The sequence below is a fragment of the Bufo bufo genome, chromosome 8 (genome assembly GCF_905171765.1).
Source record: "Bufo bufo chromosome 8, aBufBuf1.1, whole genome shotgun sequence".
Lineage (NCBI taxonomy): Eukaryota > Metazoa > Chordata > Amphibia > Anura > Bufonidae > Bufo > Bufo bufo.
Genome location: NC_053396.1, coordinates 34,894,568 through 34,921,196, shown reverse-complemented (window position 1 = coordinate 34,921,196; position 26,629 = coordinate 34,894,568). Strand labels below are relative to the sequence as shown.

Sequence of the window (26,629 nt, the reverse complement as noted above, 5' to 3'; positions counted from 1 at the left end):
AAGGGAACACAAAAATAACACATCCTAGATCTGAGTTAATTAAATATTCTTCTGAAATACTTTGTTCTTTACATAGTTGTGCTGACAACAAAATCACACAAAAATTTAAAAATGGAAATCAAATTTTTCAACCCATGGAGGACTGGATTCGGAGTCGCACTCAAAATGAAAGTGGAAAAACACACTACAGGCTGATCCAACTTTGATGTAATGTCCTTAAAACAAGTAAAAATGAGGCTCAGTAGTGTGTGTGGCCTCCACGTGCCTGTATGACCTCCACGTGCCTGTATGACCTCCCTACAACGCCTGTGCATGCTCCTGATGAGGTGGCAGACTGTCTCCTGAGGGAGACCTGGACTAAAGCATCTGCCAACTCCTGGACAGTCTGTGGTGCAACGTGATGTTGGTGGATAGAGCGAGACATGATGTCCCAGATGTGCTCAATTGGATTCAGGTCTGGGGAACGGGCGGACCAGTCCATAGCATCAATGCCTTCATCTTGCAGGAACTGCTGACACACTCCAGCCACATGAGGTCTAGCATTGTCTTGCATTAGGAGGAACCCAGGGCCAACCGCACCAGCATATGGTCTCACAAGGGGTCTGAGGATCTCATCTCTGTACCTAATAGCAGTCAGGCTACCTCTGGCGAGCACATGGAGGGCTGTGTGGCCCTCCAAAGAAATGCTACCCCACACCATTACTGACCCAATGCCAAAACGGTCATGCTGGAGGATGTTGCAGGCAGCAGAACGTTCTCCATGGCGTCTCCAGACTCTGTCACGTCTGTCACATGTGCTCAGTGTGAACCTGCTTTCATCTGTGAAGAGCACAGGGCGCCAGTGGCGAATTTGCCAAACGTCCTGCACGGTGTTGGGCTGTAAGCACAACCCCCACCTGTGGACGTCGGGCCCTCATATCACCCTCATGGAGTCTGTTTCTGACCGTTTGAGCAGACACATGCACATTTGTGGCCAGCTGGAGGTCATTTTGCAGGGCTCTGGCAGTGCTCCTCCTGTTCCTCCTTGCACAAAGGCAGAGGTAGCGGTCCTGCTGCTGGGTTGTTGCCCTCCTATGGCCTCCTCCACGTCTCCTGATGTACTGGCCTGTCTCCTGGTAGCGCCTCCATGCTCTGGACACTACGCTGACAGACACAGCAAACCTTCTTGCCACAGCTCGCATTGATGTGCCATCCTGGATAAGCTGCACTACCTGAGCCACTTGTGTGGGTTGTAGACTCCGTCTCATGCTACCACTAGAGTGAAAGCACCGCCAGCATTCAAAAGTGACCAAAACATCAGCCAGGAAGCATAGGAACTGAGAAGTGGTCTGTGGTTACCACCTGCAGAACTACTCCTTTATTGGGGGTGTCTTGCTAATTGCCTATAATTTCCACCTGTTGTCTATCCCATTTGCACCACAGCATGTGAAATTGATTGTCATTCAGTGTTGCTTCCTAAGTGGACAGTTTGATTTCACAGAAGTGTGATTGACTTGGAGTTACATTGTGTTGTTTAAGTGTTCCTTTTATTTTTTTGTGCAGTGTATATTTGTATAGGTTAATCATGTCTCCCCTTAGACGTTTCTTCTCAAGACAAAATAAGTTTAATTCTTTTAATTCTTTTAATCTTTTTTCATAACTAAGACCCTCCATGCCCCTTATGAGTTTAGTCGCTCTCCTCTCCAGCTGCAGAGCCTCCTTTTTATGGACGGGTGCATAAACTGAACTGCATATTCCAACTGAACCAATGCTTTAGTTACATAGTTAATACGGTAGAAAAAAAGACATAAGTCCAGTCCATATCTCATACTTTATGATCATATGATTTAAGTTTAATGTGTTGGTTGTTTTAGTTTAGTTTTTTTGCATGTGCACCACTACACTTCTGGGTAGCAGCGCATGAGCAGCTGCATCTCCAGTAGCAGAAGCAGATCCTCTACGCTGCAAGATTGTCTCGGCCTTATGAATCCAGTAGCGTCCATACCTGATAATCATCCACTTGTTACATGCACCAAACATCCCCTCTGTATGGGGAAAATTGATTGTCATTACACTTGCATGTCCCCATAAGTTCCATTGTTTGTAGGCAGCTCATCCCTGTTTACTCAGGGGGATGTGCTTCCGTCAATCACATAAAAGATGCAATCACCTGACTACAGAGTGTTTTACTCATTTGTTGGGTGACCAGCGGCACCCTTACACAGGCCAGTTATCGTTCCCAATAATTGCCCTGATCCTTGGCCAATGCAAAAGGGCCCTTATAAATCAAGATTAGACTATAGTGTGAATACAACAAAAATAGGATTGCTCCCCTGTGGAGACTCCCTAGGCTAGGGGTTAGCGACCTCTGGCACTTCAGCTGCTATGAAAATGCAACTCCCAGCATGCACACTTGTTCGTCTATTTTTGGAATTTCTATAGAGCATGCTGAGAGTTGTAGTTTCACAACATGAGTCGTGCTTGCAGGATGCTGATCCCTGCCCTAGGTTTATTATTAAGGTACCACACTGGAAGCGTTATCCAAGACTGAGTTTTTATTTTTTGGGGGCCTTTTTCCAGGGCATGTCCAGGATTAGAGAAAGTGTTTTTTTGTCAAGCAGCGCCACCGCTGTCCATGGGTTGTGTGCCGTATTACAGCTTAACCTCCTTTCAGTTTATGCGGCTGAAGGGCTATGTCAGACCATCGACATGAACAACGTGGTTTCTAGGAAGGGAAAAAGCTAACTTTTCTTTCTAATCCTAAACAACCCTCTAAAGACCTCCTGAACAGAAGAACAATTCTTCGCCATTCCTCTTTGTCACGTCTAAATGTTCTACTTACACAATCGGTTTCATTCTGATCCAAATTAAAGTGCTGTGACAGAAAGACCTGCCATGTTATCCGCTTTGCTTCTCCACACTAGTTTCAGCTGTCCTCTGAAAAATAAAGGAGTCCACTGCTTCTTCTGCGTGTCAGATCCCTCTGGTAAAATACAAGGTATGGTAGACGGCCCCCTAGTGATCACGCGTCACAAGAACTGTACGGCACAGCGGGGGCTTCTCTTCCATTAATGTACCAGACACCGGGGTGTAGAAATGGCATCAAGCTGTGCAGCGTTAACCACTTCACCACATCCAGTTCAACAGCAAAGCCTCACGATCTGTGGTTGCATCTTTGTTTCTGAGCACAAAATAGTTTTCTGACAGACACTTGTCTTATTGATCTGTTCAAACTAAAACCTCGGAAAAAGTACTTTCCTTCTAGCGATGTGACCGTCTCCGCGTTTTTTCTTTGAGGAGATCAGATAAGTAACAGATCTCCGAAAAGAAGAACCTTGTAGACTGTAAAAATAATTATATAGACGCTGGTAAGTGACGTCACCGGCTGCGCTGCTGCCTAATGACAGGCATTGGACCAGGCCCAAGTTACCGTCTTTCCCCCATGTTGCAACTGGCGGAATTTAGCGACTGTCTGACCTCCGTTGATCGGGCACTGATGGCCCATCAATATAGGAACCTTGGAAAACCGCTTTAAAGAGGACCTTTTGTCGAACAATGGCAGCCACTGCTCCGCAGATTTCCTCCAGAGCGATCAATGCTATTACTTTTGGATCCTATATTCTGTGGCGCCCATGAACTGTCGAGGGGTGTGAACCAGAGCTCTAACACGCCCAAGTACACATTCTTGGTGCATCTCAACAATTGAAAACTAAAAGATTTAGAAAAATCATAAAAAGCAGAGGAATCTGCTGTTACTGGAGGACGTGAAAGATCCTCTTTAAAAGGTTTGTGCACTTGGCCAGACCTGCAAAGAGAAGCTCAGGGTACTTTCACACTAGCGTTTTTGTTTTCCGGTATTGAGTTCCGTCACAGGAGCTCAATACCAGAAAAAAACTCACCAGTTTTACCCTAATGCATTCCGAATGGAGAGCATTCTGTTCAGGATGCATCATTTCGGTCCCTCTTACGTTTTTTGAACAGAGAAAATACCGCAGCATTCTGCAGTTTTCTTCGGCCAAAAATAATGATCACTTGCCCGAATGCCGGATCCGGCATTAATTTACATTGAAGTGTATTAGTGCCGGATCCGGCATTAAGTGTTCAGGCAAAACGGATCCGGCTTTCCGGTCTGCGCATGCGCAGACCTTTAAAAATGCAAAAAAAAATTAACACCGGATCTGTTTTTCCGGATGACGCCAGAGAGACGGATCCGGTATTTCAATGCATTTGTTATACGGATCCGGATCTGTCTGACAAATGTCATCAGTTTGCGTCCGGTTCTGCCTGCCAGAATCCTCTGCCGCAAGTGTGAAAGTACCCTTACTTAGCTGCATCCTGGCGCTATCTCACCACTCCTTCTCCCGGCCTGTAATTCTCCACTGGGCTCAATTGCTGTAAAAATCCAGTTTGACATCCCCCACAGCTAATTCCTGTCCGTGGCGGTGACCAGATCTCCTTGCGTCATGTGACCATTTGTCATGACATAAGGGGGGCTATTCACCGGCGCGCAGCCCGTGATTGGCCTCGGTGATGTCAAACCGGATGTTTACAGCGAGGGAGTCCAGTGGAACATTACAGGCCAGGAGGATCAGGAGTGGGGAGCCAGCCCCAGGAAGCAAGTACGTTATCTTTCCTGTACAGGTCCGGCCAAGGGGGGGTGGAGGGGGTTCTTGCACAACCTCTTTAAATGGGTTATCCCAAGATTATTGTAAAAAATTAAAATCGGACATAATATAGTACATGACATCTCACATGGATCCAGCGATCTCCACATTCATTGCTCTGCTAGATTTATATCAAGCGGACAGCTCAAGGGGAGTGTACCTGGAATAAATTCCACTTTCTGCACCTTTTGGACGTGCTGTCTCCATTTTTTTTATTTTAAATTTTTCTGGATATCTACAAGCTCAAGGGGAGTGTCTTTTCTGCTGCAGCTCAGGGGGCGTGTCTCAGCGGTCCCTATCACAGCTCAGGGGGCGTGTCTCAGCGGTCCCTATCACAGCTCAGGGGGCGTGTCCATGCTCTACCTATCACAGCTCAGGAGGCATCTGAAGGATGAAACTGAGCATGTGCGGCCATCTCGGTGAGCAGGACAAAGAAATAAGAAAAAAAAAAACATCAGGTGGCGCTATACAGATACATTATATTGAATAACTCATTGGCCATGCAAAATGTTTAATTACATTTTAATTAATTTATACAAGTATTCAGATCCAGGTGTTGGTTTAAAAACTGTAGAATATTTTTTGTGAGACAACCCCTTTAAGGCTTCATTGAAATCCGCTTCGGATGCTCCATCTGGGGCCTCCATTGCAGAGTCTGTCAAAAATGATAGATAAAATAACCCTATTAAAATCTCGGAAAACCCCTTTAAGGTTTTGATATCTTCTGATACACGGTACGGTAGCCATATTAATCTTTTACTTTGCATTTTAAATGCAGTGAATTTTCGTTTTGCTTTTTTTCCCTGTGATGAGAATGGAATAAGTGTAAGTGTTAATTTTTGCTGTGGAGACCAGAGCGTGCAGTCTGGTTATTAGTGGTGTGGGGTGGTAGTGCCAAATGGACAAGTATCAAGTAGTGTGAAGTCTTCGCCGGCAGTGAGCGAGCCGTATCCCCTCCGCGCCTGCCCTGGTTGGTCACTTGCAACAGGCTTGTGAAGAGGAGGAAAAGCCTGGAGATATGTGACTACATTCATTAGCGGGCTGTGACAGATCTGTGTGACATTGTGACATTTTATTCTTGGCTGGAGCTGCTAATTATCCATATTTATAATTGCGTGTGCCACTTTCAAAGATTGCTCTAGACTTTAATAGCCATTTAACCCTTTCGCTTTCCTTAAGGGACTTGAAATGCGATGCCCCTCTCGGATGATGAAGTGTAACTTCATTATTTTCCGTCTTTTAGACGGAAAGGTTTAACCCTTTGGTAGAGCGCACTCGGTCCGTTCTTTCATCACATTTGTAGGAAAGCTTACAGTATTTTACAAAGAAAAATGCCCACAGTAATGTCACCATTTGCCACTCGTATCACAGCGTGGTTGGGTTTTGGATTAACTTTCTGTAAAGTATCAGGATGCTGGATAAACAAGGTGTGACAATGGAGCAGGAAACGCTGGATATGGTTCTCTCCCATGTGGCCGACGAGACTTCCCAACAAAAACAGGTTGTAGATGGGAAATGCAAGTATTACCGTTGCAAAACTATCAATAGCCCAGGGGTGAAGTAAATAGGAGGCTGTTCCTAATTTATTAGCTAAAATCCACCGTATCCCACAATTCTGGAGCATCTTTTCCAATGACGCTATGTCGTACTGTTCCTCCATAATTACTACTAGATGTTGAGGAATGAATTGCCAGCTGGGTGTTAAAGGTTGGAGTGTGTCCTTGCACAGTGAGATATTATCCAATCAATGCAGACTGTGCAGGGACACCTCCCAACTGGTAACACCCATTTGTACAGTCACAGATTCTGTAGGAATAATAGAGGAATTGCACCACATAGTTCTATGAAATTATACTCCAGACTTGTTATTGCCTAGGGAATAAAAGTAGTTACTAAAATAGACAGGTCCTCTTTAAAGTGTTTCTCCGTTTTTAAGAGGAAAACTGGACTGAACACTTGGAATGTGCCTTCAACAAAGAATAGTTGTCCACTTACCTAGCAGCCCCGCACCGCTATTTCAGTTCTCCCGGCTGCTGTGGTGATGTCACATTGACCAGAAGTCACTGGCCTCTTCAGTGAACTGCTGATACCAGTGATTGGCTGCAGCGGTCACATATTGGTGACGTGACATCACTGCTGCACCCGGGGAAACGAAGTAGCGATGAGGGATCTGTCAGGTAAGCCGTTATCTATTCTTTATTATATCTTGATCCCCTGAGTTGTCCGGTTTCCCTTTAAGTGCTTATCTAGTTTGGCCATTCCTTTTCTGTTAGAAAGTTTTAGTACCTGACCAACATCAGAAAATGGATATAATATGGATGCAAAGCTTATATGTTAGGTCAGAAGGAGGATCCGGCTGCCCGATCTGGCACAAATTCTATTTGTCGGCCAGACCAAAAACTGTTGCATATTTCATGCAGTCAGGAAAATGTGGATAACCGTCCAATGCAGCCCAAAAAAGCACTCTTATGCTTTCCATCAGTATAATGGGGGCCTATGGTCTGTGTAACAGGGAGCTTTCCTGGTGCATATGTTAACTATGACTACAGGATCAAGCTGCACAGGATTTATCGGTAGTCTGAATCCTTGACACATACAGTGGATATAAAAAGTCTACACACCCCTGTTAAAATATCAGGTTTCTGTGAGACAAAGATAAATCATTATATAAACTCTACAACTCAATTGAAAAACAAACTGAAATCTTTTAGGTAGAGGGAAGAAAAATATAAAAATAAACTAATATGGTTGCATAAGTGTGCACACCCTTAACCACCTCAGCCCCCAGTGCTTAAACACCCTGAAAGACCAGGCCACTTTTTACACTTCTGACCTACACTACTTTCACCATTTATTGCTCAGTCATGCAACTTACCACCCAAATGAATTTTACCTCCTTTTCTTCTCACTAATAGAGCTTTCATTTGGTGGTATTTCATTGCTGCTGACATTTTTACTTTTTTTGTTATTAATCAAAATTTAACGATTTTTTTGCAAAAAAATGACATTTTTCACTTTCAGTTGTAAAATTTTGCAAAAAAAACGACATCCATATAGAAATTTTGCTCTAAATTTATAGTTCTACATGTCTTTGATAAAAAAAAAATGTTTGGGTAAAAAAAAAATGGTTTGGGTAAAAGTTATAGCGTTTACAAACTATGGTACAAAAATGTGAATTTCCGCTTTTTGAAGCAGCTCTGACTTTCTGAGCACCTGTCATGTTTCCTGAGGTTCTATAATGCCCAGACAGTACAAACACCCCACAAATGACCCCATTTCTGAAAGTACACACACTAAGGTATTCACTGATGGGCATAGTGAGTTCATAGAACTTTTTATTTTTTGTCACAAGTTAGCGGAAAATTATGATTTTTTTTTTTTTTTTTTTTTTTCTTACAAAGTCTCATATTCCACTAACTTGTGACAAAAAATAAAAAGTTCTATGAACTCACTATGCCCATCAGCGAATACCTTGGGGTCTCTTCTTTCCAAAATGGGGTCACTTGTGGGGAAGTTATACTGCCCTGGCATTCTAGGGGCCCAAATGTGTGGTAAGGAGTTTGAAATCAAATTCTGTAAAAAATGACCAGTGAAATCCGAAAGGTGCTCTTTGGAATATGGGCCCCTTTGCCCACCTAGGCTGCAAAAAAGTGTCACACATCTGGTATCTCCGTACTCAGGAGAAGGTGGGGAATGTGTTTTGGGGTGTCATTTTATATATACCCATGCTGGGTGAGAGAAATATCTTGGCAAAAGACAACTTTTCCCATTTTTTTATACAAAGTTGTCATTTGACCAAGATATTTATCTCACCCAGCATGGGTATATGTAAAAAGACACCCCAAAACACATTCCTCAACTTCTCCTGAGTACGGGGATACCAGATGTGTGACACTTTTTTGCAGCCTAGGTGGGCAAAGGGGCCCATATTCCAAAGAGCACCTTTCGGATTTCACTCCTCATTTTTTCCTGAATTTGATTTCAAACTCCTTACCACACATTTGGGCCCCTAGAATACCAGGGCAGTATAACTACCCCACAAGTGACCCCATTTTGGAAAGAAGACACCCCAAGGTATTCCGTGAGGGGCATGGCGAGTTCCTAGAATTTTTTATTTTTTGTCACAAGTTAGTGGAAAATGATGATTTTTTTTTTTATTTTTTTTTTTCATACAAAGTCTCATATTCCACAAACTTGTGACAAAAAATAAAAACTTCCATGAACTCACTATGCCCATCAGCGAATACCTTGGGGTCTCTTCTTTCCAAAATGGGGTCACTTGTGGGGTAGTTATACTGCCCTGGCATTCTAGGGGCCCAAATGTGTGGTAAGTAGGTAAATGACCTGTGAAATCCGAAAGGTGCTCTTTGGAATGTGGGCCCCTTTGCCCACCTAGGCTGCAAAAAAGTGTCACACATCTGGTATCTCTGTATTCAGGAGAAGTTGAGGAATGTGTTTTGGGGTGTCTTTTTACATATACCCATGCTGGGTGAGATAAATATCTTGGTCAAATGCCAACTTTGTATAAAAAAATGGGAAAAGTTGTCTTTTGCCAAGATATTTCTCTCACCCAGCATGGGTATATGTAAAATGACACCCCAAAACACATTCCCCAACTTCTCCCGATTACGGAGATACCAGATGTGTGACACTTTTTTGCAGCCTAGGTGGGCAAAGGGGCCCATATTCAAAAGAGCACCTTTCGGATTTCACAGGTCATTTTTTACAGAATTTGATTTCAAACTCCTTACCACACATTTGGGCCCCTAGAATGCCAGGGCAGTATAACTACCCCAAAAGTGACCCCATTTTGGAAAGAAGAGACCCCAAGGTATTCGCTGATGGGCATAGTGAGTTCATGGAACTTTTTATTTTTTGTCACAAGTTAGTGGAATATGAGACTTTGTATGAAAAAAAAAAAAAAAAAAAATCATCATTTTCCACTAACTTGTGACAAAAAATAAAAAATTCTAGGAACTCGCCATGCCCCTCACGGAATACCTTGGGGTGTCTTCTTTCCAAAATGGGGTCACTTGTGGGGTAGTTATACTGCCCTGGCATTTTCCAGGGGCCCTAATGTGTGGTAAGTAGGTAAATGACCTGTGAAATCCTAAAGGTGCTCTTTGGAATATGGGCCCCTTTGCCCACCTAGGCTGCAAAAAAGTGTCACACATGTGGTATCGCCGTATTCAGGAGAAGTTGGGGAATGTGTTTTGGGGTGTCATTTTACATATACCCATGCTGGGTGAGAGAAATATCTTGGCAAAAGACAACTTTTCCCATTTTTTTATACAAAGTTGGCATTTGACCAAGATATTTCTCTCACCCAGCATGGGTATATGTAAAATGACACCCCAAAACACATTCCCCAACTTCTCCTGAGTACGGCGATACCAGATGTGTGACACTTTTTTGCAGCCTAGATGCGCAAAGGTGCCCAAATTCCTTTTAGGAGGGCATTTTTAGACATTTGGATACCAGACTTCTTCTCACGCTTTGGGGCCCCTAGAATGCCAGAGCAGTATAAATACCCCACATGTGACCCCATTTTGGAAAGAAGACACCCCAAGGTATTCAATGAGGGGCATGGCGAGTTCATAGAAATTTTTTTTTTTTGGCACAAGTTAGCGGAAATTGATATTTTTAATTTTTTTCTCACAAAGTCTCCCGTTCCGCTAACTTGGGACAAAAATTTCAATCTTTCATGGACTCAATATGCCCCTCACGGAATACCTGGGGGTGTCTTCTTTCCGAAATGGGGTCACATGTGGGGTATTTATACTGCCCTGGCATTCTAGGGGCCCTAAAGCGTGAGAAGAAGTCTGGAATATAAATGTCTAAAAAATTTTACGCATTTGGATTCCGTGAGGGGTATGGTGACTTCATGTGAGATTTTATTTTTTGACACAAGTTAGTGGAATATGAGACTTTGTAAGAAAAAAAAAAAAAATTCTGCTAACTTGGGCCAAAAAAATATCTGAATGGAGCCTTACAGAGGGGTGATCAATGACAGGGGGGTGATCAATGACAGGGGGGTGATCAATGACAGGGGGGGTGATCAATGACAGGGGGGTTGATCAATGACAGGGGGGTGATCAGGGAGTCTATATGGGGTGATCACCACAGTCATTGATCACGCCCCTGTAAGGCTTCATTCAGACGTCCGGATGCGTTTTGCGGATCCGATCCATCTATCAGTGCATCCGTAAAAATCATGCGGACATCTGAATGGAGCTTTACAGGGGGGTAATCAATGACAGGGGGGTGATCAGGGAGTCTATATGGGGTGATCACCACAGTCATTGATCACTCCCCTGTAAGGCTTCATTCAGACGTCCGGATGCGTTTTGCGGATCCGATCCATCTATCAGTGGATCCGTAAAAATCATGCGGACATCTGAATGGAGCTTTACAGGGGGGTGATCAATGACAGGGGGGTGATCAGGGAGTCTATATGGGGTGATCACCACAGTCATTGATCATGCCCCTGTAAGGCTTCATTCAGACGTCCGGATGCGTTTTGCGGATCGGATCCATCTATCAGTGCATCCGTAAAAATCATGCGGACATCTGAATGGAGCTTTACAGGGGGGTGATCAATGACAGGGGGGTGATCAGGGAGTCTATATGGGGTGATCACCACAGTCATTGATCACGCCCCTGTAAGGCTTCATTCAGACGTCCGGATGCGTTTTGCGGATCGGATCCATCTATCAGTGCATCCGTAAAAATCATGCGGACATCTGAATGGAGCTTTACAGGGGGGTGATCAGGGAGTCTATATGGGGTGATCACCACAGTCATTGATCACGCCCCTGTAAGGCTTCATTCAGACGTCCGGATGCGTTTTGCGGATCGGATCCATCTATCAGTGCATCCGTAAAAATCATGCGGACATCTGAATGGAGCTTTACAGGGGGTTGATCAATGACAGGGGTGTAATCAATGACAGGGGGGGTGATCAGGGAGTCTATATGGGGTGATAACCACAGTCATTGATCACGCCCCTGTAAGGCTTCATTCAGACGTCCGGATGCGTTTTGCGGATCCGATCCATCTATCAGTGGATCCGTAAAAATCATGCGGACATCTGAATGGAGCTTTACAGGGGGGTAATCAATGACAGGGGGGTGATCAATGACAGGGGGGTGATCAGGGAGTCTATATGGGGTGATCAGGGGTGATCAGGGGCTAATAAGGGGTTAATAAGTGACGGGGGGGGGGGTGTAGTGTAGTGTAGTGGTGCTTGGTGGGACTTTACTGAGCTACCTGTGTCCTCTGGTGGTCGATCCAAACAAAGGGGACCACCAGAGGACCAGGTAGCAGGTATATTAGACGCTGTTATCAAAACAGCGTCTAATATACCTGTTAGGGGTTAAAAAAAACACATCTCCAGCCTGCCAGCGAACGATCGCCGCTGGCAGGCTGGAGATCAACTCTCTTACCTTCCGTTCCTGTGAGCGCGCGCGCTTGTGTGCGCGCGTTCACAGGAAATCTCGCCCATCGCGAGATGACGCATATATGCGTGACTCTGCGCAGGGCTGCCACCTCCGGAACGCGATCCTGCGTTAGGCGGTCCGGAGGTGGTTAAACTAATACTGTGTTGAAGCACCTTTTGATTTTATTACAGCACTCAGTCTTTTTGGGTATGAGTCTATCAGCATGGCACATTTTAACTTTACAAGATTTGCCCACTCTTCTTTGCAAAAACCCCTCCAGATCACCCCACAGATTTTCAATCGGATTCAGGTCTGGGCTCTGGCTGGGCCATTCCAAAACGTTAGTCTTCTTCTGGTGAAGCCATTTCTTTGTTGATTTGGATGTATGCTTTGGGTCGTTGTCATGCTGCTTTGGGTCGTTAAAAAAAAAATATTTTTAAATACTATGTATATGGCCAAAGAAATAGGTACTGTGATGCATGTCTGAACACCATCCTCCAAGATGGTGTTCAGACATGCATCACAGTGCCTATTTCTTTGGCCATATACATAGTATTTAAAAATAAATTTTTTAAAAAAATTGGGAAGTTGATCTAACGGAAATAACACAGAGACTTACCACGTGTGACCAGAGACTAGAGCTTTTTTCAGTTGTCAATTTGAGTGGAGAGGAACGCCCCAGAAAAAGCGGACAGCGAAACCCGGGTTGGGCAAATAGATTTTATATGTGATGTGAACAAGTGTCGATCTTGATAGAAGAGCTGTGATTGCTGGTGGATATTGAGACCGAGGAGCTGGAATTGTTTTGAATCGAGATAAAATCGTCTTGTGGAAGTGTGGCTGTGTGTGAACTGTTCCTTACTGATGAAGTTAAATCGCGGACCCTGAATTGCTATTTATTTTGGTTAAAAAAGGAGAAGAGACCTACTCCTGTTGTTTTGGACTGCTACTGATTGTGCCGCTTGGAAGACCACACAAAATATCTTTGTTTTCTTCCTTTACTGTTGCTGTAGGCCTCTTGGTCGCCTCCCAGACCAGTTTTCTTCTCGTCTTTTCATCAATTTTGGAGGGACGTCCAGTTCTTGGTAATTTCACTGTTGTGGCATATTTTCTCCACTTGATGATGACTGTCTTCACTGTGTTCCATGGTATATCTAATGCCTTGGAAATTCTTTTGTACCCTTCTCCTGACTGATACCTTCAAACAATGAGATCCCTCTGATGCTTTGGAAGCTCTGTGGACCATGGCTTTTGCTGTGGGATACAACTAAGAAAATTTCAGGAAAGACCAACTAGAGCAGCTGAACTTTATTTGGGGTTAATCAGAGGCACTTTAAATGATGGCAGGTGTATGCTGACTCCTATTTAACAGGATTGTGAATGTGATTGCCTAATTCTGAACACAGCTACATCCCCAGTTATAACAGGGTGTGCACACTTATGCAACCACATTACTTTAGTTTTTTTTGTTTGTTTTCTTCCCTCCACCTAAAAGATTTCAGTTTGTTTTTCAATTGAGTTGTACAGTTTATAGGTCACATTAAAGGTGGAAAAAGTTCTGAAATGATTTATCTGTCTCATTTTTTTTACAGCACAGAAACCTGACATTTTAACAGGGGTGTGTAGACTTTTTATATCCACTGTAGGTGTGCATGTATGCTGTATACAAAAATGTTAGTAGAGTTTTCAAAAAAATTATTTACTATGGACTCATGCGCAAGGCTGTAGCTGCAAAACACGGATTCCAGCCGTGTGCGTTCTGCATTTTTCAGAATGGAACGTCGGGCCCATAATAGAACAGTCCTATCCTTGTCCTTAATACGGACAAGAATAGGATATGTTCTGTATTTTTGCAGTTGCAGCGGAACGGACATGCGTATGTAGAGAGCACACGGTGCGCTGTTCGCATCTTTTGCTGCCCCTTTAAAGTGAATGGGGATCGAATGCAAAAAAAATCCACATTCATGTGCCCTAAGTAAAAGACAAATACAGCAAGAAAATGGACACACCAGTCAGACAGACACCAAATGTTATAAATGCTTATACTAATTTAAAGGCAACCTGTCACCGGGATTTTGTGTATAGAACTGAGGACATGGGTTGCTAGATGGCCGCTAGCACATCCGCAATACCCAGTCCCTATAGCTCTGTGTGCTTTTATTGTGTAAAAAAACAGATTTGATACATATGCAAATTACCCTGAGATGAGTCCTGTCCCTGACTCATCTCACATACTGGACTCATCTCAGGGACAGGACTCATCTCAGGTTAATTTGCATATGTATCAAATCTGTTTTTTTTACACAATAAAAGCACACAGAGCTATGGGGACTGGGTATTGCGGATGTGCTAGCGGCCATCTAGCAACCCATGTCCTCAGCTCTATACACAAAATCCCGGTGACAGGTTCCCTTTAATTCCATTTCATGTAATTGCAAAAGCTCATATTATATTATTTGATGTTTGTACAGAGACATACAACCTCCTATCCCTACCGATGCAACCTGGCAGACTTTAAGATAGAGAAGAAGATTGGACGGGGGCAATTCAGTGAAGTGTACAGAGCCAACTGCCATCTGGACCGGAAGCCCGTGGCTCTGAAAAAACTCCAGGTAGGTTCTACACGACATGGAAAAGTTCTGTTTCATCTCAAAGGTCAAATACTCCTAAAAGGGAAAGAAAGAAAACTTTGCAACAGAAACTTTTGTTTTGAAGGACCATTGATTTTAAGCGGCAGTTTTCTGCTGTGTGATCATGGCCGTATCTGACCTGTAAGGATTCTTATGTCAAAACAGGTTGGAAGCCATAGGGCCTGCATAACTTCATCTTGACCTAGTGAATCTTGCTGACCCACTGTTTCTTGCTCAGTTTACCTGCTTTCCGACTGCATGTTGACTATATACGTCTGGATGGTTGGCACTTAACCCTGTAAGGATGTTTCTGTCCTTGTAGAGTTTGCAGCTGCACTCTATTTGTGCAGGTGTAAGGACAGGAAGCCTTCTGTCGGTGAAAGCAGGGCCCTCATAGATAAGGCAGAGACTGTTTTATAGTTTTTTTTTTACTGTCTCTGCATTACCCATCACTGTATACACAGTGCTCGATGAGCGCTGGGTATACAGATGCTGCTTCTTGCTCTGGTCTTGGCTATCATATGATGGCCAGAGGCCGGGTGTCTAACGAGCTGCTGGGTCTTAGCAGACCCAGATCAGCTCTGCAGTATAGCTGTACAACCTTTATGGGGGATGTACTATCCCTGTAACTGGGGCTGACATAGTGATTGCTATTTATTATTAACGTGCTGCAGCAGTTACCCCATAATACTAAGGGTCCATTCACACGTCCGTAGAATGGGTCCGGATTCGTTCCGCAACGTTGCAAAACAAATCCAGACCCATTCATTCTCTATGGGGCCGGAAGAGATGCGGACGGCACACAGTGTGCTGTCCGCATCCGTATTTCCGGAGCGCGGCCCCGATCTACTGGTCCTTGGCTCTCGAAATAAAAAAACAAAAAACACATGTTCTATTGTTGTCTGCAATTGCGGACAAGAATAGGCAATTCTATGGGGGTGCCGGCAGGGTGTATTGCCGATCCGCAATACACTACAAACGTGTGAATGGACCCTAATAATGTCTGAAAGTTCATCCATTTTTATATAGGGTCTGCCATATGGATGAAGCTGGCACAGAGGCACGTGGAGTCCCTGTGGCCCTGTGTATTGTACCATGATACAGAGGTATCTTTGCCTTAGAAGTAAAGCTTCTAGAGGAGGACACTGTCAAAATCATGGAATCCAACAGAAACTTTGCTTGCTATGGGAGGTGTATAGTGGTGAAATACAGCCTTCTATGGGTGCTGTAAAATGAATGGCCCTGTCCAATGCTGAGGTCATATGGAGCCATAATATAATAGTGTGCATCAGGCGTAAGGGCATCTGGAATCTGGTCTCTAGTATAATTCAGGAGGTGCGCTCATATTATTTTTGCTGGGCCAGTGTATACTAAATCAGTAATTAACAAAACCAGATCTTGTGAGTACTGCCAGTTAAATAACTGTATTGCAACAGGTGATATCTGTGCTCGAAACCCACAGCATAAATTGACACGCTGCGTATGTAAAATCTGGACTGCATATGATGTTCTTTGTATAATTTCATCCATTTTGATGCTACTACAAATGCTCTAAGACCATAATTCCCCAGCTGAAATATTGCAGCTTATACACCCTGTGTGAACATACCCTTAGGCCTTATTCAGATAGCCATAATGCGGCTACATTTTAGCATCTACAGGTGAAACTCGAAAAATTAGAATATCGTGCAAAAGTCCATTTATTTCAGTAATGCAAATTTAAAGGGTTTCTGTCACCCTGCAAAACTCATTTTTTTTTTTTTGGATAGTTAGATTGCTCATAGCGCGATATAGGAGAATATATTGCTCTTACTTACTTTCATGCGGCCGATTCTTTATAAAACGAACTTTTATAATATGTAAATGAGGGCTCTACCAGCAAGTAGGGCGTCTACTTGCTGGTAGCTGCTGCAGAAATCCGCCCCCTCGCCGTGTTGATTGACAGGGCCAGCCGTGATCTCCTCCTCCGGCCGGCCCTGTCAGTAATTCAAAAATCGCCCGCCTCGCGTCATTCGGCGCAGGCGCTCTGAGATGAGGAGGCTCGTATCCTCAGCACTCCCTCAGTGCGCCTGCGCCGATGACGTCTTCTCTTTCGGTGATGTCATCGGCGCAGGCGCACTGAGGGAGTGCTGAGGAGACGAGCCTCCTCATCTCAGAGCGCCTGCGCCGAATGACGCGAGGCGCGCGATTTTTGAATTACTGACAGGGCCGGCCGGAGGAGGAGATCCCGGCTGGCCCTGTCAATCAACACGGCGAGGGGGCGGATTGCTGGTAGAGCCCTCATTTACATATTATAAAAGTTCGTTTTATAAAGAATCGGCCGCATGAAAGTAAGTAATACCATTATATTCTGCTATATCGCACTATGAGCAATCTAACTATCCAAAAAAAAAAAAAATGAGTTTTGCAGGGTGACAGAAACCCTTTAAAAGGAATTGCATTAATGCACCTAAACTTAGAGTTTTGTGAAAAGGTTCAGTATTCTAGGCTCAAAGTGTCCCACTCTAGTCAGCTAATTAATCCATATCCCCTGAGCAAAGGGGACCTGAGATTGTGACTTTGGGGTCTCATAAGCTGTAAACCATAACCATCCAAATTATAACAAATAAAGGCTTGAAATATCTCCCTTTGCATGTAATGAGTCTATCTCATGTGTTAGTTTCACCTTTTAAGTTGCATTACTGAAATAAATGAACTTTGCACGATATTCAAATTTTTCGAGTTTCACCTGTATATTATGTCCACTAAACTGAGACCCCTGCAGCTGAAGTGAGCGAAAATTAGATCACTCTAGAAGCCTTCTGTATGAGTCCAAGCATAGAAATAAATAGACATTAACCTCTTCAGGACACATGACGTACCGGTACGTCATGTGTATTTCCGGAACAAGGTGCCTGCTCAAATCATTGTCAAATCATTGTCAAAAAATGGCCTGGTCCATAAGGTGAAATAAGGCTGTGTCCCAAAGGGGTTAAAGATGTTGACCCATCTGGGACCCGATCCTATTTCCAGAACGGGGCCCCCAAAGTGAAGGAGAAGGCACCGTGAATGTGCAACGTCCATTCATCGCTGTGGGAGTTTGAAAAGCAGCCGATTGAGCACCCTTGAAGTGGACAGAGAGAAACTACGCAAGCTTGTCTGTCTGTCAACGGCTATGGGACTGAGGAAATGGCTGAGCCAGTGCTTGGCTATTTTGGGAACTCCCATGGCGGTGAACAGAGGGTGGCTGTGCATGTGTGGTTGCTCTCTGTTCCCTTTGGGGTCCACATTCTGGGGAGTTGGGCCCTGCCTATCTGATATTGCTGGTATATCCTAGCGATATGCCCTCCATGTCCATACCGTTATTCCGGTAGGTAAAAGTTATCCCCTATCCACAGAATAGGGGATAGCTATCAGATTGGTGGGGGTCCGAGTGTTAGGAGAACGAGAGCCTCATACCCCCTGCTGCTCCCCTGAAATGACTCCGTTCATTTTGATAGGAGTTCTATGGGAGATAGCTGAGTACAGCGCTCATGTATCTCCAGAACTCCCGTAGAAATGAAAGGAGTGGCCTCGGGCATGTGTGACCAGCTGTTTCGGTCATTTAAAAGGGAGCAGCAGAGGGTGCAGAACCACCATTCTTGTGATCTGTGGGGGTCCCAGCGCTAGGATATCCTGTGGATGGGGGATAACTTTTACCTACCAGAATACCCCTTTAATGTCGTGTATGAAAATGCACTCGTCAATCTATAGCAGGAAAGCTGTAGGCTGACATTTTAGGATACCTGTAATGTGTTATACTTTAGAAGAAACGCTGTTGTCATCGTACGTACAGTAAACAGAAATCTTTTCTGAAAAATGGTAGTAGAACAAGGTGGGGAATGCCACCCGGCAGTGCAAACAAATGGACTCTAGCTAGCCCTTCCCAGTGACCTTGGTTCCACTGCTAATCCCCTATAAGGGGTTTACAAGCTGTTTTCACCTCTTAGTAATGCATATAAATGCAATCACATCTACCAGGAGTATGCAGGCGGCTTTTAAACCAGATCCACTCACCTTTTAATAAACTGGATCTTAAAAGTTAAAATAGTTTTAAAAGGAGCTATAGAAATTTTATAAAGTGAGGATGCCTTTACAGAAACACTGCGGGTAAGAGTTAAAGTTACTGTATAATGCCCACACCTGATCATGCAAAGTACTGTGCTTGCATTTTATTTTTATTTTTATTTTATTTTTTTCACCACTTATTTTTTTCTAGCATTCTGTTGTAAATGCAATAAGAAAATTCTAGCGTTTCAAAAAACTTTTGATGTGTCAGAGACAAAGTTTAGATTGGTGGAGGAGTGCTGAGACCCCCATGATCCCCAAAACGAGGGGAGAGAAGCATGCACATAGGGCCTCGATTCTCAGCAGTGAGGAGAGAGGGCACACACTATGTGCACACGTCTCTCCCGTTGTTCTAGCACTCAGACCCCCACCAATCAAAACTTTTGATATGTATCTATGACATACCAACAGTTTTATTGAAATGTTAGTGACCCTTTAACCAAAAGGAAGACACGGCAGATCAGGTATCGATGACCAAATATTTAACTCCCAGAAAACCCTTACTTGTCCGTACATTTTTGGGGGGCTGTGAAAAAGCTAGAATAACCTGCATGCATTTTTTTTTTTTTTTGCATCAATGTTTTTTGCTGTGTTTTTGTAGCATTTCTGTTTTTTTTTTTTTGCAAACAGTGTGTTTTACCACTTGTCTTCATGGTGTTTTTCCCCTAGAAAAGGTGGTTTGAAACACCTGAAAAAACATGGTACGTTTTTTAAATAAAGCCAAAAAAGGCTAAATGCCACACAATGAACAAAAAGCCAAGAGCAGAAAGAAAACACTTGTGTGCCCTGTGCTTTATATTTCTGATAGACCTTCAGCTAACATCTGAGTTTTTTATTGCACAAATGCAAGTGCATAAAACGCCACTAAAAATGCAAAAGAAAAACAGGCAAAAACCTATGTATGAAAATACCCTTATCATACATATTTACATGGTTACAGGCTGGAAACCACCCTTCCTGCGGTCATATTCCCTTCTGTAGGTCCTGATTGACTGTATGTATGGAAACAAGAAGCTGATGGAAGAGGGAGAATGACTGCAGGACGTGGACTTTGTTTACTGGGAACTCCCAATAATAACTGGGGTTGTAAAATAAGTCACCACCTGTTCTGGAGCTGACGTTCATTTTAAGGTTGTTTCTGACTCCAGGCACCCCCCACCAATCAGCTGTCTGAAGAAGCCACGGAGCTCTGGTCTCTTCCTAGGCCAGTGACATCACAATTATCGGTCACATGGCCTAGGCGCAGCTCAGTCTTACCCAAGTGAATTGGTCGTCCAAGGGTTGTCCAGCAGTCCTGATAACATTTAACCCCTTAAGGACTTATGACGTACCGGTACAGCATGTTTCCCGAGTCCTTAAGGACCCATGACGTACCGGTACGTCATAACTTTAAAACTAGCTTGCGGCGTGGCGGGGGTTAATAGGAACAGGATGTCCGCTGAAATCATTCAGCGGGCATCCTGTCACGATCGCCGCAAACCACAGGTCAATTCAGACCTGCGGTTTGCGGCTTTTCTATGGTGCGCTGGCGCAGGTGCCAACGGGTCCCCATGCGGCTGTAGGGGGGACCCGATGGCATGGAAGGCAGCGCGATGCCTTCCTGAAGCATCGCCGCTGCCTTCCGGTGACGAGCCTGTGAGATCCAGCCCCTGGATCTCACAGGCCGTTAGCTGTATGAGTAATACACACAGTATTAGGCCTCATGCACACGACCGTTGTGTGCATCCGTGGCCGTTGTGCCTTTTTCCATTTTTTTTTGCGGACTCATTGACTTTCAATGGGCCAGTGGAAAAATCGGAAAGTGCACCGTTTTGCAGCCGAGACCGTGATCCGTGTATCCTGTCCGTCCAAAAAATATGACCTGTCCTATTTTTTTGACGGACAACGGTTCACGAACCCATTCAAGTCAATGGGTCCGTAAAGGACACGGATGTACACAAGATTGGCATCCGTGTCCGTAGGTTACTTTCATACAGACGGATCCGTCTGCATAAAAGCTTTTTCAGAGCTGAGTTTTGAAAACTCAGATCCGACAGTATATTCTAACACAGAGGCGTTCCCATGGTGATGGGGACGCTTCAGGTTAGAATATACTAAAAGAACTGTGTACATGACTGCCCCCTGCTGCCTGGCAGGTGCTGCCAGGCAGCAGGGGGCAGCCCCCCCCCCTGTAGTTAACACATTGGTGGCCAGTGCGGCTGGCCCCCCCCCCTCCCTCCCCTGTAGTTAACTCATTGGTGGCCAGTGGGCCCCCCTCCCTCCCCTGTAGTTAACTCTTTGTTGTCCAGTGCGGCCGGCCCCCCCTCCCTCCCCTGTAGTTAACTCTTTGTTGTCCAGTGCGGCCCTCCCCCCTCCCTCCCCCTCCTAATTAAAATCTCCCCCCCTATCATTGGTGGCAGCGGAGAGTACCGATCGGAGTCCCAGTTTAATCGCTGGGGCTCCGATCGGTAACCAGGACGCTACTGCAGTCCCGGTTGCCATGGTTACTTAGCAATTTGTAGAAGCATTATACTTACCTGCGAGCTGTGATGTCTGTGTCCGGCCAGGAGCTCCTCCTACTGGTAAGTGACAGATCATTAAGCAATGCGCCGCACAGACCTGTCACTTACCAGTAGGAGGAGCTCCCGGCCGGACACAGACATCGCAGGTAAGTATAATGCTTCTACAAATTGCTAAGTAACCATGGCAACCGGGACTGCAGTAGCGTCCTGGTTGCCATGGTTACCGATCGGAGCCCCAGCAATTAAACTGGGACTCCGATCGGTACTCTCCGCTGCCACCAATGATAGGGGGGGGGAGATTTTAATTAGGAGGGGGAGGGAGGGCCCACTGGCCACCAACGAGTTAACTACAGGGGAGGGAGGGGGGGGGGCCGGCCGCACTGGACAACAAAGAGTTAACTACAGGGGAGGGAGGGGGGGGGGGGGGGGCCGCACTGGACAACAAAGAGTTAACTACAGGGGAGGGAGGGGGGCCAACTGGCCACCAATGAGTTAACTACAGGGGAGGGAGGAGGGCCGGCCACACTGGACAACAAAGAGTTAACTACAGGGGGAGGGGGGGGGGGGGGCGGCTGCACTGGCCACCAATGAGTTAAAAACAGGGGGTGGGGGGTCTGCCCCCTGCTGCCTGGCAGCACCTGCCAGGCAGCAGGGGGCAGTCATGTACACAGTTCTTTTAGTATATTCTAACCTGAAGCGTCCCCATCACCATGGGAACGCCTCTGTGTTAGAATATACTGTCGGATTTGAGTTTCACGATCTAACTCATATCCGACAGTATATTATAACATAGAGGCGTTCCCATGGTGATGGGGACGCTTCAAGTTAAAATATACCATCGGATTGGAGAAAACTCTGATCCTATGGTAGATTAACTCCGGACTTTACATTGAAAGTCAATGGGGGACGGATCCGTTTGCAATTGCACCATATTGTGTCAACGTCAAACGGATCCGTCCCCATTGACTTGCATTGTAATTCAGGACGGATCCGTTTGGCTCCGCACGGCCTGGCGGACACCAAAACGACTTTTTTTTCATGTCCGTGGATCCTCCAAAAATCAAATTAGACCCACGGACGAGAAAACGGTCACGGACCAACGAACCCTGTTTTTGCGGACCGTAAGAAAAAACGGTCGTGTGCATGAGGCCTTACTCATACAGCCAATGCATTCCAATACAGAAGTATTGGAATGCATTGTAAAGGGGATTAGACCCTCAAAAGTTCAAGTCTTAAAGTGGGACAAAAAATTAAGTGGGAAAAAAAAGTTTTAAAAATAAAGTTTTCGCCCCAAAAAATTAAGTTTCAAATAAAAATAAACAAAAACGTCATTTTCCCCCTAATAAAGTAAAAAAAAAAAAATTGGTAAAAAATTGGGAAAAAAAAAAAGTATACATATTAGGCATCGCCGTATCCGTATCGACCGGCTCTATAAACATATCACATGACCTAACCCCTCAGATGAACACCGTAAAAAATAAAAACTGTGCTAACAGTTGCGTTCGGGGTTCCGCTTGTGAGTTCCGTTTGAAGGCTCTCACAAGCGGCCCCAAACTGATCCGTACAGCTCCAATGCATTCTGAGTGGATAAGGATCCGCTCAGAATGCATCAGTTTGGCTCTGTTCCGCCTCCAATCCGCTCAGGAGGCGGACACCCGAACACAGCTTGCAGCGTTCGGGTGTCCGCCTGGCCGTGCGGAGCCAAACTGATCCGTCCAGACTTACAATGTAAGTCAATGGGGACGGATCCGTTTGACGTTGACACAATATGGTGCAATTTCAAACGCATCCGTCCCCCATTGACTTTCAATGCAAAGTCAGGATGGATCTGTCTGACTAACAATTAAACTTAGATTTTTTTCTGAAATATAATGCAGACGGATCCGTTCTGAACAGATACCATCGTTTGCATTATAGGTGCGGATCTGTCTGTGCAGATACCAGAGGGATCCGCTCCGAACGCAAGTGTGAAAGTAGCCTAAACCATTTTTTTGTCACCTAACATCACAAAAAGTGCAACAGCAAGCGATCATAAAGGCGTTTGCCCACCAAACTAGTACCAATCTAACCGTCACCTCATCCCGCAAAAAATGAGCCCCTACCTGAGACAATCGCCCAAAAAATAAAAAAAAACTATGGCTCAGAATATGGAGACACTGAAACATCATTTTTTTGGTTTTAAAAAAGCTGTTATTGTGTAAAACTTACATTAAAAAAAAAGTATACATATTAGGTATCGCCGCGCCCGTATAGACCGGCTCTATAAAAATATCACATGACCTAACCCCTCAGATGAACACCATAAAAAATAAAAACTGTGCTAAAAAAAAGCAATTTTTTGTCACCTTACATCACAAAAAGTGTAATAGCAAGCGATCAAAAAGTCACACGCACCCCAAAATAGTGCCAATAAAACAGTCATCCCACAGAAATCATACCCTAGCCAAGGTAATCGCCCAAAAACTGAAAAAATTATGGCTCTCAAACTATGGAAACACTAAAACATGATTTTTTTTGGCTTCAAAAATGAGATCATTGTGTAAAACTTACATAAATAAAAAAAAAGTATACATATTAGGTATCGCAGCGTCCGTGACAACCTGGTCTATAAAAATATCACATGATCTAACCTGTCAGATGAATTTTGTAAATAACAAAAAATAAAAACGGTGCCAAAACAGCTATTTCTTGTTACCTTGCCTCACAAAAAGTGTAATATAGAGCAACCAAAAATCATATGTACCCTAAACTAGTACCAACAATGCTGCCACCCTATCCCGTTGTTTCTTAGATGGGGTCACTTTTATGGAGTTTCTACTCTAGGGGTGCATCAGGGGGGCTTCAAATGGGACATGGTGTAAAAAAAACAGTCCAGCAAAACCTGCCTTCCAAAAACCGTATGGCATTCCTTTCCTTCTGCGCCCTGCCGTGTGCCCGTACAGCGGTTTACGACCACATATGGGGTGTTTCTATAAACTACAGAATCAGGGCCATAAATATTGAGTTTGGTTTGGCTGTTAACCCTTGCTTTGTAACTGGAAAAAATTTATTAAAATGGAAAATCTGCCAAAAAAGTGAAATTTTGAAATTGTATCTCTATTTTCCATTAATTCTTGTGGAACACCTAAAGGGTTAACAAAGTTTGTGAAATCAGTTTTGAATACCTTGAAGGGTGTAGTTTATAGAATGGGGTCATTTTTGGGTGGTTTCTATTATGTAAGCCTCGCAAAGTGACTTCAGACTTGAACTGGTCCCTAAAAATTGGGTTTTTGAAAATTTGCTTCTAAACTTCTAAGCCTTGTAACATCCCCAAAAAATAAAATATCATTCCCAAAATGATCCAAACATGAAGTAGAAATATGGGGAATGTAAAGTAATAACTATTTTTGGAGGTATTACTATGTATTATAGAAGTAGAGAAATTGAAACTTGGAAATTTGCAATTTTTTACAAATTTTTGGTAAATTTGGTATTTTTTTATAAATAAAAATTTACTTCATTTTACCAGTGTCATGAAGTACAATATGTGGCGAAAAAACAATCTCAGAACGGCCTGGATAAGTCGAAGCGTTTTAAAGTTATCAGCACTTAAAGTGACACTGGTCAGATTTGCAAAAAATGGCCAAGTCCTAGCAGTGTTCCCGGTGATGTCACCTACACTAATGGGCAGGCTTTAACTGTGCCCTAGTCGTTTTACAGGCTAGGGCAGCACTAAAGCCCGCCCATTAGTACCAGTGACGTCACCGGGCTCACTGCTAGGCGGAAGCTGAGTGGATGAAGAAGGGGATATGTCCGGGTTCAGCTCTTTAAATGGGGTTGCCTGAGATTAGCAAATAGAGATTTTCTTTTATCGAGAAACAGCACCACCCTTGGGTTGCATCTGGAACAGCACCTCAAACCCAATTGCACAGTTGGCGATGAGCTCCAATACCAGACAAAACAGGAGTGGCAGAATTCACTGGTTAAAATGCAGATCCTTTTTTACTAATCTCTTACGACTACTTTAAGCGAGAACTGTAGCCAAAAATTGAATTCCACCACGAGTGGCAGACCATTGTGCAGTATTGACCATGACACATTGTCTGAAAAGTTATTGAGGCAGCCAGTGCCTTCCCAGCAAACTAGTGCTCTGCAAAATCTATTCCGAATGAGACCGATCTTTCTCCATTTTTTTTTTTTTTTCTGGAACCGGACTCTATGAAGAATTTCTTCTAATTTCCATTAATTTGATCTCCTCTCAATAGCCGGTTTCTCTTCACTATTAAACTGTGTGCTGGATACTTAATTCAGTTGAACCACCTTGTCTGTCATTTACAGATATTTGAAATGATGGATGCCAAAGCCAGGCAAGACTGCATTAAGGAAATCGACCTGCTAAAGGTAAGATTGACAGATATTTTATATACCATAAATTTATTTTTAATGTACTAACATACTTATTTTTGCCTTCTGATGGTAGTGTCTAACCTAGATATTCAGAATACTGTAATATGTTTTAGGGCTCATTTAGACGACTGTAATATTTTGAGGTCCGCAAATTGCAGATCCGCAAAACATGGACACCAGCCTGCGTGCGTTCCGCAATTTGCTGAACTATAATAGAAATGCCTATTCTTGTCCGCAATTGCGACCAGAATAGGACATGCTCTATCTTTATTGCGGGGACGCGGAACGGAACTATGGATGCTGATAGCACACAATGTGCTGTCTGCATCTTTTGCTAAATTGCGGGATGGATGCTGACCTACACTGCGTGCAGAATTATTAGGCAAATGAGTATTTTGACCACATCATCCTCTTTATGCATGTTGTCTTACTCCAAGCTGTATAGGCTCGAAAGCCTACTACCAATTAAGCATATTAGGTGATGTGCATCTCTGTAATGAGAAGGGGTGTGGTCTAATGACATCAACACCTTATATTAGGTGTGCATAATTATTAGGCAACTTCCTTTCCTTTGGCAAAATGGGTCAAAAGAAGGACTTGACAGGCTCAGAAAAGTCAAAAATAATGAGATATCTTGCAGAGGGATGCAGCACTCTTAAAATTGCAAAGCTTCTGAAGCGTGATCATCGAACAATCAAGCGTTTCATTCAAAATAGTCAACAGGGTCGCAAGAAGCGTGTGGAAAAACCAAGGCGCAAAATAACTGCCCATGAACTGAGAAAAGTCAAGCGTGCAGCTGCCAAGATGCCACTTGCCACCAGTTTGGCCATATTTCAGAGCTGCAACATCACTGGAGTGCCCAAAAGCACAAGGTGTGCAATACTCAGAGACATGGCCAAGGTAAGAAAGGCTGAAAGACGACCACCACTGAACAAGACACACAA

At 44.1% G+C, this 26,629-nt stretch overlaps 1 protein-coding gene across 4 annotated transcripts in view; it reads left to right on the top strand.

The window, feature by feature from the left end:
* NEK6 (NIMA related kinase 6) overlaps positions 1-26,629 on the top strand; it is a 206,017-nt gene that overhangs the window by 113,643 nt on the left and 65,745 nt on the right. For all 4 annotated transcript variants that reach the window (XM_040404903.1, XM_040404905.1, XM_040404902.1 and 1 more), the window contains 2 exons: positions 14,554-14,694; positions 25,617-25,679. In XM_040404903.1, coding sequence (XP_040260837.1) covers positions 14,554-14,694; positions 25,617-25,679 — 204 coding nt within the window. The remainder of the gene's footprint in view (positions 1-14,553; positions 14,695-25,616; positions 25,680-26,629) is intronic.